Source organism: Ochotona princeps, chromosome 10 (genome assembly GCF_030435755.1).
Source record: "Ochotona princeps isolate mOchPri1 chromosome 10, mOchPri1.hap1, whole genome shotgun sequence".
NCBI lineage: Eukaryota > Metazoa > Chordata > Mammalia > Lagomorpha > Ochotonidae > Ochotona > Ochotona princeps.
The window spans coordinates 850,480-870,475 of NC_080841.1; the positions used below are offsets into that span (position 1 = coordinate 850,480).

Here is a 19,996-nt window from a genome sequence, read left to right on the forward strand (position 1 = left end):
GTTCTACCTCCCATCCAGCTCCCTGCCTGTGGCCTGGAAAGCAGTCGAGGACGGCCGAAAGCTTTGAGACCCTGCACCCGCGTGGGAGACCTGGAAGAGGTTCCAGGTTCCCGGCTTCGGAATGGCGCAGCACCGGCCATAGCAGTCACTTGGGGAGTGAATTAGCGGAGGGAAGATCTTCCTCTCTGTCTCTCCTCCTCTCTGCATATCTGACTTTGCAACAAAAAATAAATCTAAAAAGAAAAAAAGAAACTTCTGGAATTTGTTTCACCGTGTCCTGAGACCATGTCATTTCCTATAATCAGACTCTCGGGTAAGAGAACTATTTTCCATCCCTGAGTGCCCACAGATGTGGGTCTGGGCTCAAAGCCTCGACTACTGCAGGTACCGCGGCACGGGGTGCTGGCGGGGAACAGGCACCGCGGCACAGGGTGCTAACCCACTGCTGGCAAAGCCACCTCCTGCACTGGAGAGCTGGTTCAAGTCTGGGCTGCTCCAGTTCTGACTCCCTGCTGGCCCACACCTACCTGGTCTTTGTCCCCTTGTGGGGCGTGACCTAGCACGTGCGTGAAACCCAGCTCTGCGACACTGCCTTTCAAATAAACACCTTTTCTTTTTCTTATGTTTTATATATATATAATAAATTGTATATAATAGATAAATATATATAATTTATTTATTTTTATTAGAAAGTCAGATAAACAGAGAGGAGGAGAGACAGAGAGGAAGATCTTCCGTCCGATGATTCACTCCCCAAGTGATTGCAGTGGCCATAGTTGAGCCAATCCAAAGCCAGGAGTCTCCTCCAGTTTTCCCACATGGGTGCAGGGTCCCAAGACTTTGGGCCGTCCTCGACTGCTTTCCCAGGCCACAGGCAGGGAACTGGATGGGAAGTGGAGCCGCGGGGATTAGAACCGGCGCCCATATGGGATCCTGGCGCATTCAAGGCGAGGACTTTAGCCACTTGGCCAACACCCTGGCCCAGAAACACCTTTTCTAAAAACCGTAAACAGGTGGGGTTAGAGGAAAGGAAGCGAAACTCATTCTTTGAATGTAACATCAGGATACTGCAAAGTTCACAGAAAACGAAACTAAAATTCTACCGGCTTCATTTTCTATTGTGTTTCCGTGAACATGGGAGACTCCTTGGAGTGTACAGTGACCGAGGGCTGCTACAACCTGCTGACAGGTGAACCGGGCTGGCCAGGCAGGGTGGGTGAGCCTCCACCTGCAGCCCAGCATCCTACTGGGGCAAGTGCTGCCCCAGCTCCCTGCCGACGCTTCTGGGAAAGCAGAGGCGCCCCGTCCTTCCACTGCACCCACGGCAGACCTGAAGCTCCTGGCTGGGGACCCACTCAGCTCCGGCCAGTGCAGCCCTGTGGGCAGTGAACCAGCACATGAAGGATCTGTCTCTATTCTGTGCAAATCTGCCTTTTCAGGAAACATTTTAAAACAGAAAGTCCCAGTTCTCAATTCTGTGAATATTTCAACAGCATGGTTACTTAAAACTTGACTAAGTGACTGCTGGCTTCTCTATCTACGGCAGGCGCGGCCCTAAAGGGGAGGCAGTCCATGCGCCTTGAGGCTGAGCACCCTCGTTCTCTCTCAGGTAAAGGCAGGGTCGTAGGAACCCCCGACGGCTCTCACGGCCGGCCACGGGCCACCCTGAGCCGGGGGCCCACGGAGCCCAAACACCAACCCCCCGAGCGGCCAGCACACCCCGGACACACCGCGCCGGGCTCTGCGCGCAGCCTACGGCACCGGGCGGCACCGAGAGGAACCCGCCAGCCGCGGAGGGGCCCGGCCCGCGCACGCCGGTTCCTATGACAACACAGCCGCGGCGTCGCCATGGCAGCCGCGGTCCCATTGGCTGGCTCCCCGCCCCCGCCCGGCGAGGAGGAGCCTCTCTGCGAGGCGGCCGCGGGCGGAACTGTAGCAGGCCCGGGCCGCGTTTCCGGCGGGGAGGCGTGCGGCAGGGGACCAGGAAGGGAGGACGACGGTGCGTGGGACTCGGGGCGGCGCGCGCCTCCATGTCGGCGGGGAGCCCGCCGTCCTGCGCGCGAGGAGCGGCCAGGCCCCGCAGCAGCTCGCCGAGCGCCCGCCACAGCCCGCCCGCCGGCCACGCGCGCGCAGCGCGGCCCACGCGGGAGCGCCCCGCCGCGGCGGAAGTCGCCCCGAGGCGCCGGCGCCGCTGAAGTCTCGCGAGGAGCCGCGCTTCCTGCTCGGCGGCGCCCCGCTCCGCGCCCCCCAGCCGGCTCTCGGGCCGGAGCGACCCTCGCCCCCGGGCCCAGCCGCGCCCCGGGCCCAGCCGCCCGAGCCCGCGCCGGGGTCGGAGCCGCGGCCGCGCCGCACCACCCGGAGCCGGAGACGCGAAGATGGCGGCGGCCGGCAGCGCCCGCGGGGCCGCGCGGCCGCTGCGAGGGGCCTGAGGGACGCGGGCGGCTCGGCGGGGCGACGCGGCGGCGGAGGATGAGCGTGCAGAGCGCGCAGTATCTCCGGTGAGCACCGGGTGGAGGGCCGGTAGGGTGGGCACCAGGTGGAGGGCAGAGGGCCAGTAGGGTGGGCACCAGGTGGAAGGCCACACGGCGGGCACCAGGTGGAGGGCCGGTAGGGTGGGCACCAGGTGGAGGGCAGAGGGCCAGTAGGGTGGGCACCAGGTGGAAGGCCACACGGCGGGCACCAGGTGGAGGACCAGTGGTTGGGCACCAGGTGGAGGGCAGAGGGCCGCACGGTGGGCACCAAGTGGAGGACCAGTGGTTGGGCACCAGGTGGAGGGCGGAGGGCCGGCAGGCATGCTGGGGGCACTGCCAGGGTGACCATGGGAGGCATGGCAGGAGGATAGTGTGCGTGGGGGAGTGGGTCCCCAGGCGAGGCTGTGTGCTGTCCTCGGCCCCTGGCCACACCAACTGAGAGACCCCGGGAGGTCGGGAAGACGTGGGCGTGAGTTCATAGTGTCTTAAGGGTAATGACCCGTTGATCGTAGTTAAATGGATCCACAGTGGGCAGTCTTGAGATTTGTTAGAACGAATTTGCATGTTCTCTCTCTGAAGATTTATTAATTCTTATTGGAAAGTCAGATTTACAGAGAGGAGAGACGCAAAGATCTTTCATACCCTAGTCTAGTCCCCAAAGGGCCACAACAGTCAAAGCTGAGCTGATCCGAAGCCAGGAGCCCGGAGCTGCTTCTGGTCTCCCATGCAGGTGTAGGGTCCCGAGGCTTTGGGCCGTCCTCGACTGCCCTTCCAGGCCACAGGCAGGGAGCTGGATGGACATGAACTGGACTTGGGAGTGGAGGGTTAGCCATTGAGCCAACATGCCAGCCCCAGAATTAACATGTTCTTAAACATGTGTTAGATGATTATTTGTGTGAAGTAAAATAAGGTTATGATGAAGCTAGAAAGAGACAAAACTGAATAGAAAGGCGGTGGGTTTGTTTTTTGCTCGTTTTTTAAAGATTGCTTTTGTTTATTTGGAAAGCAGAGTTGCGGAAAGACATTTTCCAACCACTGGTTTACTTCCCAAACGGCCAGGGCTGAGCCAGGTTGAAGCCAGGAGCCTGGAACTCCAGCCGGGTCTCCCACGTGCGTACCTGGCCCAAGCACTCGTGGCTTCCTGCACTGCTTTCCCAGGCACCTTAGTGTAGGGCGCTGGATCAGAAGTGGGGCGGCGGGAACTCGAACAGGCACCGTGTGGGTGCTGGCAGTGTGCTGTGCTGTGGAGAAGACTTAGGCTGGAGTTGTGGAATTCATGGTAGAGAGATGACTGCAGCTAAATGGGATGCTGTGGAGGAGAGAAGGAATGCAACATTTAAACGCCCCACATTTCCAGCCCTGTGGAAAGGCATCTTGGGGCGGCCTGGGCCCGGAACCCTGCGACAGTCTGCCTTGGGCTGGACCTGGACCCACTGTCCAGGTGAATCGAGCCAACCCTGAACTGATGGGGTCGGGGAAGGGGGTCTGGGTGGGAGTGTGCGGCTGCGTTGTGGGGCTAGGGAGAAGGCCAGCGCTCGTGGCTGCTCTGGGGCGGCTTTGCAGTCCAGGTGGCCAGCGGCGCCTGCCGGTCCGTCTCTGCGGGCGCCCGGACAGGCTGTTGGGGGTTGCCGAGGGAATGTGGTCCACGTGCAGCCTCTAGTCCCTGTGACCTTGAGCCTACCTTGATGGGATGGAAGACCATGACTGGGCAGCTTTTCAACCTGCATAGCTACAAATCCTCCCTCGTGTAGATTAAAATTAGTTATGCCTCAGCTGAATTTTAATTTGTTACAGTAAATGAGCGAGTGCGTGCTGGGGAGCTGGGAAGCCAGTGGGCCGTCTCAGAAGAGCCGGAAGTGAAGGGTGCAGAGGGGCTGAGGAGAGGAGGCGCGGCTGCCAGAGGAGGTGTGTCTGGGCAAGAGAAGGATTTTTTGGTTGTTGTTAGAAGGAAAAAGGCTTTCTGTTTGTTTTCTTTAGTAATAGACTGGACATCAAGTAAATTGAAAGTTTTATAAAAATTAGATCTTGGTCCAACTGCGATGGCTTAGTGGCTAAATCCTCGCCTTGTGTGCTTCAGAATCCCATATGGGTGCTGGTTCTAATCCTGGCAGCCCCACTCCCATCCAACTCCCTCCTGTGGCCTGGGAAAGCAGTCGAGGACGGCCCAAAGCCTTGGGACCCTGCACCCGCGTGGGAGACCCGGAAGAGGCTCCTGGCTCCGGTTCAGCTCTGGCCGTTGTGGTCACTTGGGGAGAGAATCAGTGGACGGGAGATCTTCCTCTCTGTCTCTCCTTCTCTCTGTAAATCTGCCTTTCAATGAAAGTAAAATAAGTCTTAAAAAATTAAAAATAGCTTTCAGTACAGGGATCCTGGGCTAACACTGAGAACTTTTCAAACTGAAAGCTTTTCAACAAAATACACCATTTTTAAAAATGGATGCCTCCATTGAGTAAAGTATGAGTTCATTTGCTGGGGGTTGGATGAAGTAGGTGAAGTGAAAAGTCACACCTTGTTAGGATGGTGTTTTGAAAGACCAGAAATGTGGAAAATGACGTCATGGATGCAGGAAGGCAGAGGGCGTGTCAGTGCCAGGCCCTGTGAGGCCGGTGCTGTGGCCCACCAGCTGCGCTCTGGCTGCCAGGAGATGGACTGAGTGTCCACTCCTTTGTCAGAACCTTGGTTCCGGTGGGGCCATGTCTACAGGCTTGTCTCCACAGCAGAAAGGTGGGGTTATTCAGGTAGGAGGCCGAAATACTGGCTGCCTTGGGAGGTGTGCAGAACCGTCGGGCTTGGGGTGGGCAGAACGCAAGGCTGCTGGGGCTGGTGGCGAGCTGGGAGAGGGCCGGGGGCAAGGAGCGGGCACGCCACATGGCGGAGACTGCGGGCTGCCGGGCCAGGTCCTGCTGTCCCTCCCCCGGTGCATCCTTGGCAGGATGTAGACGTGACACTCACAAACCTGGGACAGGCCTTCAGAAAGACTGCTCGTCCCTCGAGGCTTCCAGGCTGTCACGGTGTGTGACCTTTAGGGCTGTTGTCCGTTAGCTTTTACTTCCGTCGTGGTTTCAGTTGGATTCGGAATGTGAGTGCCGTGTGTTGGTGTGCGTGTTACCTGGCATGCCGGTTTCTCCCCAGCTGGAGAGCTGCTGCCGAGCTTTCTGTCGGCGTTTCCTGGCTGGAGACCTGCGTCTGGACCCGCTAGTGCAGCAGGCTTCCGGCAGGGTGGCTGGAGGGTGGCGAGTCACACACGGAGTTGGCGTCCCTCTCCCCGAGCCTGCGAGGTCTGCCTGGGAGGGGCTGGCTGCCTGCGAGCCTAGCTGGTCGCCTCAATGGATTGGTCTTGGTCAGGGCTGAATTATTTAGTGGGTGCCTTGGGGTGTGCTTGTCCATCTGTTACAGGTGTCAGGCAGGCGCATCACGTGCTGCTGGTTTGAAGGTGAACTGTAGTTTAATGTAGTTGCTGTGTTCTGTGGTCTGAGGGAATGGAGCTGGGAGGGACACACCAGCAGTCACAGGAGGTGGGTGCGTGGAGTTCTGGCAGCACGTCACCCGGCGAGGGCTGGTGCCTGTGGTTGGCCAGGCAGTGAGCTGAGGAAGGCGGACCCACTGTGTAGTGAGCGGGACGAGGCTGTGGGAGCTTGAGGGATCTCAGCTGTGTGAAGTAGCAGCTCGGGTTTGGTTTTGTTTTCTGTGTCTGCCTCACTGACACCAAGTTTCTCAGCCCAGTCACGTTCTGGCAATTGAGGCCAGGTCGTTGTGTGCTGTGTGCGTCCCTGCTGGCCGCCTCCCTTGCTGGGGACGGCCGATGGCCCTCACACGTGGTCAGGTGTCCCTGGAGGTGGGGCAGAGCCGCTGGTGCAGGAAGTGGGAAGATGGTCTCTGGTGGTTCTGTTCTCCCTCTAGTCGTACACCAGTTACTGCGGTCAGGCTTCTGTCTTCATCGGTGTGTTGGCAGCTGCTGCGTGCGGACTGGGTGCAGGGCCCAGTCGATAGAGACTTTGCCTGTGGCAGCCTCCAGTCTCCGGAGGAAGATGTTTCAGTGAGTGGTAGGGGAGAGGGTGGCGTTTATTCCGCCAGAGGGAGTGGGAGGGGAGAGTGAGGTGAGGAAGTGAGGGAGGGAGAGGTGATTTCACTTGTCCTGCTTTTAGTCTTTTAATGATTTTTTTACTTTATTTAAAAGGCAGAGAGAAAAACATGTCCCTGCAGTGGCTCGTTCCTCAGATGGCCACAGTGGCCAGGCTGTGAGGCTGAGCTGGGTCTCCCTTCTAGCCATCCTTGGCTAGCAGCATGCACATGCCAGGTCCTTGGGCAGGTGGAGAGTGTCCCGGGCCGTGCTTTTCCTGGTCTCCTACCCTGCCCTCAGTGCCTGCCTGCCACATTGGTCCTGCCAGCCCTGCTGTGAGCCTGTCCCTGCTCGTGGTCCAGCTGGTCCCACTAGGGGCAGAAAGAGAGGCAGGTCCCTGTTTCTGTTTTTCTTCTTCTCTCAGATCTTTTGTACACACGCACTTGGCTGTCACCATAACATGACTGTTGAAGATCTGTCGGGCGACTGCTCAGTGTTAACCACGGTGCTGGATCCCGGTCAGATAGACTGGTGTCGCATCCTTGCCTTGCAGTTAACAGTAGTGCAGTAGAGCCAAGTGCTGCGGAGGGGAGTCTCGCGGCAGCTGGGTCGTACTTGGCCTGTTCCCTGGTGTCTCCATGGCTCCCTCTCCCTGTCCCATGGAGTTCCCGAGATCTCAGGAAGTTCACGTGCAGTCCTGAGAGTGGCTGGCATGCCTTGCAACCTTTGGCCCTGCCTGATGGGAACCTTTTGCACTTGTGCCTTCTGGCCATTGCTGTTCCCCGAGGAGTGAGTGCTCCCCTGTGGCTTAGGGTTCCTGCTTTCCCCTGTCTGATCTCCCTGTCTGAGATCTTCTGGTTTCTTCACCATCTTTTTCCCTTAATACCTTTTTGGAAATACTGACTTCCTGTTCTCTTTTTAAAGTTTTTTATGTATTTCATTTTATTTTTATTGGAAAGGCAGTTACAGGGAGAGACACTCCATGCACTGATTGACTTCCCAAAGGCTGGATGGCCAGAGTGGGGGGGAAGCTGGGAGCCTGGAGCTGCTTCCAGGTCTTCCTGTGGGTGCAGGGGCCCACCCCTTGGGCCATCCTCTGCTACTTTGCTGGTGTGCCCACAGGGGGGTCTGCAGCACGTGCCCCTCTCCTGCTGTTTCCATGCCAGCCCGGTCCGCTCTGTGTCCCAGTGGTGTTCTCACAAGTGTTGACTGTAGTTCACTCCCAGTTCCTGTTCCTGTGGAGGGATATCAGTATCTGTATGTTACATGGGTCATTGATCTCATAAGATGGGTGTCAGTATTCATAAATTCTTTTTTTTTTAAAAGATTTATTTTTATTACAAAGTCAGATATGCAGAGAGGAGGAGAGACAGAGAGGAAGATCTTCCGTCCAATGATTCACTCCCCAAGTGAGTGCAATGGCTGGTGCTACGACGATCGGAAGCCGGGAACCTGGAACCTCTTCCGGGTCTCCCACGCGGGTGCAGGGTCCCAAGGCCTTGGACCGTACTCAGCTGCTTTCCCAGGCCACAGGCAGGGAGCTGGATGGGAAGTGGAGCTGCTGGGATTAGAACTGGCGCCCATTTGGGATCCCGGGGTATTCAAGGCGAGGACTTTAGCCGCTAGGCCACACTGCCAGGCCCAGTGTTCATGAATTCTGATTGCCCTTCAGACTCACCTCCATCTTTGTCAGTGTGCCTGAGTAGGTGTTTGTGTATGATTTCCCTTCCACTCCTTAACTGGTATATACAATGACCGGGCTGCTTCTGCCACGACTTTGATAGGAAGCAGCTGCCTTGGCAGAGCGGCCTGCTCGTGGTCCTGAATGCTTCCTGCACAGGCAGCCCGGGTGGCCTGGAGGGGCTCCGTGGGGCCGCACATCCTGTAAGCCCAGGTCTTGGTTACTGGGGACTGAACATTTCTGAATTTTGTGATGGCCTCCACTTTTTTTAAATATGTGGCTTATCTCTGCAGTGAGTCTGAGTAGAGATGTTTTCTCAGCATTTAAAGAAAAATGTTCATTTTCGTCTGTTTGAAAGGCGCAGAGGTGGAAACACATGTTACATACCCATTCACCTCCCGAGTGGCCGCAGCATCCAGGGCTGGGCCAGGCTGATCCAGACCCCCACCGCAGCGCTGCTCCTGCAGCTGGAGGGCGGAAGAGCGAGAAGCAGCCGTCAGTGTGGGATCTTAGTGCGTTACACCAAGGAGTGTGCTCCTGAGGCATTTTCTCATTTTCCACCGAAGTCAAGCTGGAGGCCCGACCACTGGGAGCCTGCAAGTTCCTCTTCAGATGTGTTTGACAGTTAGAAAAACTGTTGTGGAACTGATCGGTGTGGGTTCTTAGCTTCCCCTTTTGGATTGACGTCCTCAGGGTAATTGTGCCCAGTTGTTGGGAGGAGGCATAGTGGCGGTCACTGTTGATCCTGACCAGGTGGCTGGCGTGTTGCTTCCTGCGCGCCTCAGACGTCTCGAGGTAGGTATGGTGCCATCTCCCTTGTCACACACAGTGGGCCTGTCGAGAGTCATTCTCCTAGGCTCCTGGCAAGGGGCGGAGCTTGGCTTGAACTGAGACGCAGTATCCACACGAGAGGATGAGACGATGAGCAGCTTATTTTGTCCAGAGCTGGAGCCGAGTAGATGTCCCCAAGAAAGTGTGCCGCTTTCCTGTGGCTTGACCTGCTGCCTTGCACATCCCCAAGTGTGGACAGTGTCACTCCCAAGTCCCTCTTTCTAAGCCTGCCCTTCGTTGCTTCTCTTCTTGCTGAGCTGTCTGTCCATGGCCAGGGCCGTGCCTGCTCGTGCTTGCTGTGTACACAGCCCCTGACACCACTGAGCACCTGCAGGGGACCAGAGAGGGTCAGCAGGGAGATGTGCCACCTGTCAGGGCACCCCGGAGAACAGACTCTGTCTGTTCACACCACTTAGCTTTCAGAAGCAAGGTGTGTGTTTGCTTCAGCCTCAGAACAAGAAATATTTGAAGCATTTTTAAGTTGCCTGTCTTAAGAAAGTAAATTCAAAAAGGAAAAGGGGGTTGGTATTTTGGCTCTGCCTTTCTGTCACGTTGTCGTTGTGTGTGAGTAACTCCTGTTTCCCTCTCCCCTGTCTAGAGTGACTTAAAGCATTCTGCCTTATGAAAGATTGGATGTTCTGGCAGATAGTCACTGTGGGAGCAAACGTTTCATTTCAGTCCCAGATGAGGACCGAGAACTTGAAATCAGAGGAGCATCTGAGATCGAGTGCTATTAGGTAGGACACAAATGACAAGGGATTTGTCCTTTTTTCATTTCAGAGATGTGTATTACAAGTGCCTGTACTGTGTGGACACTCGCGGGAGAGCCGGCGGCCCTGCTTGGCCAGCGTGGGGGACAGGCATGCCACGGGCTCTCCTGTCTTCACGAGACCTGGAGCATGTGTGCACTTGTCGTGAGGGTTTGCGTCTGGTGGTCAAAGCAGTTTTTCTTTTTCTTTTTTTTAACTGAAGTACATTTTAAAAAGTTTTTATGTTTCTGCATGAAGTCCTTGCGTAGTTGCGCTCGGCCTGGGGACGTTGGTCCATGTGGTTGGATATCCTGTGGTTTTAATCCTGCACGTGGTCAGGTCCGCTGGAGTGCAGGGAGCGCCGATGGGGTTGTGTGTCCGCGTGGGTGCAGCCTGGCCAGCCTGGCGGTGGCAGGCATACTCTGGTGGATGGCGCTGGAGCTCTGGTTCTTCGGCAGGCCCTCAGCTCTGTGACCTTGTGCCTCCGTTTCCTCATGAGCAAAAGAAGGACATTGTTACTTCCTTACCTGAGAGAGTTGTGGGAATGAGGGTCTCGCCCTTGGGAAGGCGTGCCCACTGGGCATGGTGGGTCATGAACATTATTCCTTCATTCTTTTCAATTTTTGTTTTTGGTGATGTTTACCTAGTTGATTGGGGTGGGAAGCATTGAGGATTAGGGGAAAGGATAAGGGTGAGACCACTGTTTCCAAATTTTTTTTTCTTCCTGTATCTGGGGATAGGGCTGAGACTAGGGGAGAAGCTGCACCCAGCCTTCCAACCGTCCCAGCACCCAGGGATGGGGAACGGCCACCCAGCATCAATGCAGGGTCCCTGATGTGGAGCATGCTCTGAGGGTTCTGTTCAGGCGGTTTTGACAGCTCTGAAATGCTGTTGATTTCGCTAATCCAAGGATGAGGAAATCCTTCCAGTGTCCATTTGCTGACGTAGTCCACCCCAGAGTCTCCATCCACCTGGATATTTGGCGACATTGCTTGTGTGGGATAGCTCTCCAATCTGCCCTGCCTCCTCTTCTACGGTACCAGATGTTCTCTGCAGGCCCCAGTGGGCTGCCACATCCTCCGGGTCTATCAGGGCCTGCCGTCCACGGAGGAGGCCCCGTTCTGACACATGCATTCCACAGTCGGACCACCAGTCCTGGACGTGGGCCCTCAGGTGAGGAATGATGCCTTAGGAGTGTGGTGCACTGCCTTTTTTCTGCTGTGGTTGTTGGCAGCATTTGCACACCTTATAAAGTGACCGAGTTAAACCACCAGCCTGCTACAGATTCGCTGGATTTCAGCTCCCAGCTGCAGTTGCCTGGGCGCCGGCAGACCTTGTGCAGCCTGTGGGCCGATGTTCCCCACTCCTGCTTTATGGGGGTTGTCCCCAGAGCCATCACCAGTTACAGACACCTGCTCATCTTAAGCTGGGAGACAGCGGTGCTGCAGTGGAAGCACGTGGCGGAAGAGCATCCACACCAGTCCACTCTTGAGGTGCCCTCCTGGAGGAGGGCCACGGGCTAACAGTAGCAGTCACCGTGGACCCTCCGCAGGTCCAGCCTCTGCCTCTGCTTTCAAAGGGAGTTAAAAGCAAGTGGGATCAACATCCTGAAACATTGAAGAGTCTAACAGGAGCTGACTTGTGGCTGTGATGGTGCAATCCTGGAGAGAAATCCCCGAGTGGGGACTGCCGCGGAGCAGCCCTGCTCCCGTCCCTCACTGGGGTGCCCCTGCGCCAAGGGCTGCGCTCATTCCTCATTGCGTGAGTCTCGGGGAGATTCTTTGGCGTCCACCTGGTTTAAACTTCTGTTTCCACTGCTTTGCTTCCTAACCTTGAAAAATCTTTGAAGGGCATCCATTTTGCTTTAGGTACGAATGGTGCACAGTCCCAATTCCCAGGGCCTCGGTCCTCCAGGGATGGCCTCGCTGTCGGGTCACTGTTGACAGGGCTGCCCTGAGCCTGGTGCAGCTCATGCCAAGAAATGACACTTTGGTCATTTGATTTCATTTCTCTTGAACTTTTTAAGGTCTCTTCCCATTTCTTGGCCGTATTTTCCTCACCCTTCCGTATTGTCACCACCCTGCTTCAGTCTTGAACTTCTGGACATCTTGTGATGTTGGGAAAGGGCCTCTGTGACAGTGCTCTGTGGTTGCCCCTGGCTTCCCACGCCACTGTGGCTTCCTCGGTGGTTCGGCTGGGCTGAGTGCTAAGCTGACCGAGCAGTGCAGCACTTGGTGTGGCTCTCTTTTCTCACGTAAAGTCAGCGGCATAGCACTGTGGCTGGCGGTCTCTAACGCTCTGAGACTGTGCATGCGCCCCTTCTGCTATTTGTTGGCACAAATAATTGTGATTAGGGTTTCATGTTTATTACTACAATTGATGAATATTATTATCCAGATGACTAAAGATTCCATGGAAATAACTAGGAAAAAATGAACAGAGTGACAACTTAAAGCCTACTTTAGCTTCTGCTTAGATAATAGTCCTGATAGTCATAGAAAAGCACCCCCTCCAAGGCCTGCAGGGCTTCGTGCTGGCCGTGAGTTTAGCAGCTGGCTCCGTCTAGTTCCCTGGAATCCTGCTGATGGAGAGAGGGAGCTGGGCGTTGGCAGAGGGAATGTCTTCCTGCGTTCACCCTTGACTGGGAGTTTTCGCACCATGAGTCTTACCATTTGAATTCATAAGAAAGAGCACCCTTTATTTCTTACCTTGCATTGTTTAAATATTTTGTGTAATCAAGATATAATCAAGAAGATAACTCAAATTTTAGTTTTTTCTCCTAGTGATGCATTTTAACATTTTATCGTGAAGTGATTGTTCAGTCCCCAGTGTATGGGCTGTCAGAGTCTTCTGTGAGTGTGTTCTGACGGAGGGGAGCCGGGCACTCCTGCCTGGCCCTGGCCTCTCTGGGCTCCCCAGCCGTGCAGCGAGGACCATGACCCTCAGCAGCAGAAAGCGCTGTTTTGTGGGGGGAGCTGTTGCAGGGCCCCGTGCTGGGATGACGCGTGTGACTGGTCTGCCTGCCAGAGCGGCGGGCACTGTCCCCGCAGCTCGTACACCTCACTGAGGTCTCCAGGTTGCATTCAGCTTTCTAGTGATCCTTTTTGTTATTTGATGGAAGTCCTCAGTTTTTTCGTTTAAAAGTAAAAAAATGTTTTGCTTTTTTAAGATTTATTTTTCTTGGAAAGATACACAGAGAGGAGGAGAGACAGAAAGGAAATGGTCCCTCCTCTGATTCACCCCCCAAGTACCACAACGGCCGGAGCTCAGCCGATCCAAAGCCAGGAGCTTCTCCCAGGTCTCCCACGGGGGTGCAGGATCCCAAGGCCTTGGACCGTACTCAGCTGCTTTCCCAGGCCACAAGCAGGAAGCTGGATGGGAAGTGGAGCCGCCAGGATTAGAACCAGCTCCCCTGTGGGATCCTGGTGCATGCAAGGCGAGGACTTTAGTCTCTAGGCTACTGTGCCGGGCCCATGTTTATGTTTTAAAGCTATAGTTGACAGTGCTGTTTTATTATTATTTTTTTTAAAGATGTATTCATTTTATTACAGCCAGATATACACAGAGGAGGAGAGACAGAGAGAAGATCTTCCATCCGATGATTCACTCCCCAAGTGAGCCGCAATGGGCCAATGAGCGCCGATCGGAAGCCGGGAACCTGGAACCTCTTCTGGGTCTCCCACGCGGGTGCAGGGTCCCAAAGCATTGGACCGTCCTCAACTGCTTTCCCAGGCCACAAGCAGGGAGCTGGATGGGAAGTGGAGCTGCTGGGATTAGAACCGGCGCCCATATGGGATCCCGAGGCTTTCAAGGCGAGGACTTTAGCCACTAGGCCACGCCGCCCGGCCCAGTGCTGTTTTATTATTAAAGATATGAATGTTGTAGTTGGCCCAGGCCAGGGCGTGGCCGTGACCTGCTACACAATGAGGCATGCTGTTACTGTTTTTACATATCAAATAACAAAGCAGGTGTTTGCTAGCACTTAGTAAAGCATTTGTGTCAGAGCACAGCTCCATTGTTTTTCTTGGTAATTATATTGCAAAAAAGAAAAAGAAGAAGAAATAGAAAACAGTTATTTAGGAGTAGGAAAATACGGTCCCTTCTCTTTGTAAGAACTCTTATTCCTCCCACCTGTCTAAATAACTGTTTGGGGACACGGAAAAAAAGTTAGTGAATAACAGAGACCATGTCTTGCTTCAAAGTTTGCCGATCAGTTGATTTGTACCCCAGTGGCTCCGCTTCCCATCCGGCTCCCTGCTTGTGGCCTGGGAAAGCAGTCGAGGACGGCCCAACACCTTGGGACCCTGCACCCGTGTGGGAGACCTGGAGCAAGTTCCTGGTTCCCGGCTTCGGATCGGCACAGCTCTGGCTGTTGTGGCCGCTTGGGGAGTGAATCATCCGACAGAAGATTTTCCTCCCTGTTTATCTGACTTTGCAATAAAAATAAAGAAACTCCTGCATGGCCTCCGTGAGCTCACTGCTTCCCCTGGTGTGGGGCACTCCGTTCCATAGTCCCGTTTGTTGCAAGTTGGAGATACTGAGAGAACTGTCTTCCCTGTATTGTGGAAAACAGGAGAAAGCCACTAGAGAGCCACTTGATTTAGGGACTTGCAGTCTTTGCACTCAGTCCTTTGTTCATGTGTTCCCTGGAGCAGGAAACAATGAACTGTTTCTGTGGAGATCCCAGACAGTCAGTACTTAAGGTGTGGTGCCTGGGTGCTGGCTGTGGCCTTGCTGCGCCAGGACAGTCACAGAGTCAGGCCCCAGGGACAGTCAGTGCTGGCTGTGGCCTTGAGCGCCAGGACAGTCACAGAGTCAGGCCCCAGGGACAGTCAGTGCTGGCTGTCTGCGCCAGGACAGTCACAGAGTCAGGCCCCAGGGACAGTCAGTGCTGGCTGTCTGCGCCAGGACAGTCACAGAGTCGGGCCCCAGGGACAGTCCGTGCTGGCTGTGGCCTTGCTGCGCCAGGACAGTCACAGAGTCAGGCCCCAGGGACAGTCCGTGCTGGCTGTCTGCGCCAGGACAGTCACAGAGTCGGGCCCCAGGGACAGTCAGTGCTGGATGTCTGCGCCAGGACCCGTCACAGAGTCAGGCCCCAGGGACAGTCAGTGCTGGCTGTGGCCTTGCTGCGCCAGGACAGTCACAGAGTCGGGCCCCAGGGACAGTCAGTGCTGGATGTCTGCGCCAGGACAGTCACAGAGTCAGGCCCCAGGGACAGTCAGTGCTGGCTGTCTGCGCCAGGACAGTCACAGAGTCGGGCCCCAGGGACAGTCAGTGCTGGCTGTCTGCGCCAGGACAGTCACAGAGTCGGGCCCCAGGGACAGTCAGTGCTGGCTGTCTGCGCCAGGACAGTCACAGAGTCGGGCCCCAGGGACAGTCAGTGCTGGCTGTCTGCGCCAGGACAGTCACAGAGTCGGGCCCCAGGGACAGTCAGTGCTGGCTGTCTGCGCCAGGACCCGTCACAGAGTCGGGCCCCAGGGACAGTCAGTGCTGGCTGTCTGCGCCAGGACCCGTCACAGAGTCGGGCCCCAGGGACAGTCAGTGCTGGCTGTCTGCGCCAGGACAGTCACAGAGTCGGGCCCCAGGGACAGTCAGTGCTGGCTGTCTGCGCCAGGACAGTCACAGAGTCGGGCCCCAGGGACAGTCAGTGCTGGCTGTCTGCGCCAGGACAGTCACAGAGTCGGGCCCCAGGGACAGTCAGTGCTGGCTGTCTGCGCCAGGACAGTCACAGAGTCGGGCCCCAGGGACAGTCAGTGCTGGCTGTCTGCGCCAGGACAGTCACAGAGTCGGGCCCCAGGGACAGTCAGTGCTGGCTGTCTGCGCCAGGACAGTCACAGAGTCGGGCCCCAGGGACAGTCAGTGCTGGCTGTCTGCGCCAGGACAGTCACAGAGTCGGGCCCCAGGGACAGTCAGTGCTGGCTGTCTGCGCCAGGACAGTCACAGAGTCGGGCCCCAGGGACAGTCAGTGCTGGCTGTCTGCGCCAGGACCCGTCACAGAGTCAGGCCCCAGGGACAGTCAGTGCTGGCTGTGGCCTTGCTGCGCCAGGACAGTCACATGTCCCCAGCGAAGGGGGTTTCACTCACAGGAAGGTGAACTTCTTACCAGCTTGCTGGTAAACTTTGAATTCAATTTCTTTTAGAAAAAATGTTTTTAAGTTGTTTAATTGACAGCAGAAAACACAAACCTGTTAGTTTTTGCCATAGAATGTTTTTAGTCTACTTTGAAAGAAATAGAAACAATTTGGCCTTTGGAATCAGAAAAAACAAAACTTCGGCTGTGGGTGCTGGGTTGCTCTTGTTGCCTGAGGGCGAGCCGGACTCCCGCTGTGCTGTTATGCTCACAGTCACACGCTTTATTCCCTGCTTCTGCTGCTAGCACTTGAACTCCTGGTTTGAAATTTTTCTTGGACAGATAATGATATTAGTATGTTGGCTCTTTGTTGATATTTGTCTGTAAAAATATTGTTTGGAATGAGAAAACCTTCAGAAGCATGATTTTTTAAAATTTGTTACTGCAAAGTCAGATATACGGGGAGGAGGAGAGACAGAGAGGAAGATCTTCCGTCCGCTGATCCACTCCCCACATGACCACAATGGCCAGAGCTCGGCTGATCTGAAGCCAGGAGCCAGGAACTTCCTCCGGGTCTCCCACGTGGGTGCAGGGTCCCAAGGCTTTGGGCCGTCCTTGACTGCTTTCCCAGGCCACAAGCAGGGAGCTGGATGGGAAGCGGGGCTGCCAGGGCACAAACTGGCTCCCATATGGGATCCCAGTGTGTGCAAGACGAGGACTTAGCTGCTAGGCTACTGTGCCGGGCCCAGATGCATGATTTTAAGAAGAATTTTTGCTAACATGAGGGTGCAGCGGAAATTGATCCTCTAGCTTTGCAGCTCAGGGACGTAGTGATCCAGGGCTTGGCTGGCCCTGGCTGGTAATGCATAATGGTGCTCTTGCGGGAGTCGGAAGAAGGCAGGCAGACTGTGGTTGCGTTGGTACAGTGGCCGGTGCCTCATGCCGTGTGCCCTGTTGGCCATAGCCTCCCAGGGTTGTCTCGGGGAGGCCATGCCGTGTGCATTGGGGCGTTTGGTGTGGGGCTCGCCATCTTCCCCTGACTCCCATGTTGGCCTCGTGTCCTTCCTTGCACCCTGCTGTGGTCCACTAAGGTGCAAAGCATGGAAGCATTCTATTCACATTGGTAGGAAATAAAAATTCACAATGAATATTAATGAACCGAAAGCTGAAGTAATACCTACTGTAGAAATTTTAGAGCCTTAATATTCTGTAACTTTCATGTCAGAAGTGTATTTTAAAAATGGAAATCTTGAGGCCAGTGTTGTGGCCACTGCAGCTCTAGTGTCCCAAGAGGCTGGTTCAGGCCTGGCCGCCCCACTTGTGGTCCAGCTCTGGGATGTCAGTGCCCTCGTCCGCCTGTGCCCTGCACTGCCTGGTGGGTTGTGGTGGGGAGCATGCTGTGAGAGAAGCTGGGGCCCGCGCGATCTTGGTGGGCCTCCTGGGGGAGGAGAATAAGTGGCAGTCCCCAGGCAGGCAGGTGGGGAGGCCCCACGAGGGTGGAGAAGCCAGCAGGCCACAGCAGTCCTTGGTGGCCGGTGGCCGGCAGGGTGAGGCGCAGTGGGGAGATGCGGGGAGACTGTTCCAGAGTGCACGGCGGTGTGTAGTGGATCGCTGCAGTCGGGATGCTGCCCTCTGCTCACTGCAGGGTTAAAGAGAGGCAGAAGAAACAGGGCCAGAGTGTGTGAGCTGGTTGAAGTGTTGAAGTGCTAGGAGTAGCAAGGGTCCGGCTGAGAGGTAGGCCTCTGAGTCGTGGCAGGGCAGGCACTTGGCGCTGCAGCGAAGCCCCCTGCTGTGGGACTGGTTCGGGTCCTGGCTGCTTGCAGACGTGTCTGGCCCGGCCTGGCTCTTAACAGCCATGTGGGTGGTGAACCAGATGGACGACATCACTCTCTTTGGCTTTCAAATAAACAAAACTTCCAAAAAATAGTGTGAACATTAAATGTAAGAATTTTATATTATATTTTTAAAATTATCCACTTTTTAAAAAATGACTGCCATATTTTCAGCATTTAATTTAAAGACACTTTGTTTTCCTCAGTGATCAGATTTGGAGGCCAATGAGGACAGGGAGGTGCTGTCGCTGGCAGGTGCCGAGGCTGCGACATTGCAGCAGCAGCCCCGCGGCCACTGAGGGCCGTGACCGTGACCGCGTGCTCACGCCTGTTTGTTTCCCCCGCAGGCAGGCAGAAGTCCTGAAGGCTGACATGACAGGTACGGCTGGCTGTGTCTGCGTGCTCCCTGAGCGCCAGGAGGAGTGACGGCGTGCTGTGGACTTCAGTGTTGCTTTTCATGATTCCAATTCTTATTTTAACCTGTCAAGAACTTTAATATATGCCACACCGAGTTGAATATTCTCGAATTTAGTGCATGTACCCACTTAGTTTATAACGATTGAGGAAATACAGAAAAACAATAATACATACCACATAAAGCAGACATCTTATGGTGTTACATTAACACCTTCCTGAAGAAACGTACGTCCTTATTTCTAATTACCCAAACTTGAGTAGTAGATAATGCTGCAAAAAAAATGTTTGCAAGAGAACAATACTGGAAGGCCTTGAAGTTGAGTGAGTTACCTCATTGGCTTTCTTTTCTATTCTGAGTGATGGCTGAGGACTTTGGGAAGAATGAGTAAACTTAACCACCGACAGTCAGGGGCAGGTTGTAGCTCCAAACTTGGAAGTGTGTGGTGACCAGCCTGCCCTCTGTCACAGTATGAGGGGACACCTAGAGACAGATGTCACTCGGCAGGAAGGCCCAGGAGGAGCTCCACAGTGAGAGGTTTCATTCCCAATGTGGTAGGCCACAGGCTGCTGTGCCAGGAGGCCCAGAGAAAAGCGTGGTGCGAACCTGGTTGGTGTGATGCCTGTTCCTCTCCTGTAAGCAGGCTTATTTTCCTGTGCTGTGCACGGGCGTCCCCTGGAATTGCCACCGGAAGTGGCGTTACTCTTCCCTCAGTAAGTCACTGTGGGTTGGCTTTTGTAGTGGGCATGGACTGCTCAGAAACTCGAGCCAAGGTGTCAGACTTGCTCGTTCGGTAGATGATACATCAGTCTGTTTAGCAATTAAAAGGCTAGTGAGGGACTTGCTAGCCTGCAGACTTGAGGGGAGCAAAGGTGCTGCCCGGAGGCAGCTGTGGGCGCCTGGGCAGCCTCCCTGACAGCCTGGTGAGCGTCTGCCCGGCAGGCACCACTGGACCTGAGAGGGCCTGCGCGGTCCAGGGCTCTGACAGGGGGCCTGGTTTCACGTGTGTGGTCACATGACAAGCTGCAGTGTCCTTCCTGCCACACCCGGTGTCCCCTTTGGCCTCTGCTAGCAGCTGTCCCTGTCCTCAGCAGACCAACTTTGGCCCCCTGTCATGTCCGACAGGGTGTCTGGCAGGCCCTGGCTTGCTAGGATATGCATACGATAGGGTGAATCACTTGCTGATTTTAGCTATTTTTGTTTCATGATGCTTTTTCAAAGCTGAAAGATAGATACAGAGGGATTTTAAAGCAGAGTCACTAGCCACGGGGGGAGTCCTCGTGAAGGTGGTGGTGTCTGTGTGTTGACCTGTGTGGTGTGTTTTTGTTTATCACTCAGATTCTAAGCTGGCGCCTGCGGAGGTCTGGACATCCAGACAGGCTTTGCAAGATCTGTACCAGAAGATGCTGGTCACTGACCTGGAGTACGCTTTAGACAAGAAAGTCGAGCAGGATCTGTAAGTATTGTCACCTGAGCGTCCTTGTTTGAGCAAGAAATGCATCAAGACTTGAGGACAGGTTGAGTGGTTTGTTTGCTTAAGTGCATCATTGTAAGGTTTTCCGACGTAGAGACAGTCTGGTGTCAGTGACTCTTTCGGAAGAGCATTTGTTATTTCAGACGGTCTGGAGCGGAGAAGGAAAATGTAGCGTTCACCTGTTGCGGACGGCTCTCGCAGGGAGCCTCAGAAGTGTAGCTCGGAAAGAGTAACCACCAAAGGCACCATCTGATTGTTGGTCCTCCTCAGGCGCTTCATTCTGTGCGCCTCGCCCCACACAGAAGGAAGGCAGGTCTTTTGGAAAAAATTCAAGAGAGTTTGGGAACCTGGGCTTGCCAAGTGAATCTGTTTCTCCAGGAGGACAATGCATTTGCCTTGTATAGAAAACTTTT

At 55.0% G+C, this 19,996-nt stretch overlaps 1 protein-coding gene across 5 annotated transcripts in view; it reads left to right on the forward strand.

The window, feature by feature from the left end:
* Positions 1–2,332: 2,332 nt before the first annotated feature.
* Positions 2,333–19,996, forward strand: part of SMG7 (SMG7 nonsense mediated mRNA decay factor) — a 48,453-nt gene continuing 30,789 nt past the window's right edge. For 4 of the 5 annotated variants that reach the window (XM_058668930.1, XM_058668931.1, XM_058668933.1 and 1 more), the window contains exons 1-4: positions 2,380–2,498; positions 9,642–9,780; positions 18,042–18,073; positions 19,448–19,565. In XM_058668930.1, the coding sequence (XP_058524913.1) occupies positions 9,665–9,780; positions 18,042–18,073; positions 19,448–19,565 (266 nt within the window). In that variant the 5' untranslated portion in view covers positions 2,380–2,498; positions 9,642–9,664. Of the gene's footprint in view, positions 2,499–9,641; positions 9,781–18,041; positions 18,074–19,447; positions 19,566–19,996 lie in introns of all 5 variants that reach the window. The other variant, XM_058668932.1, reaches the window with a different exon arrangement.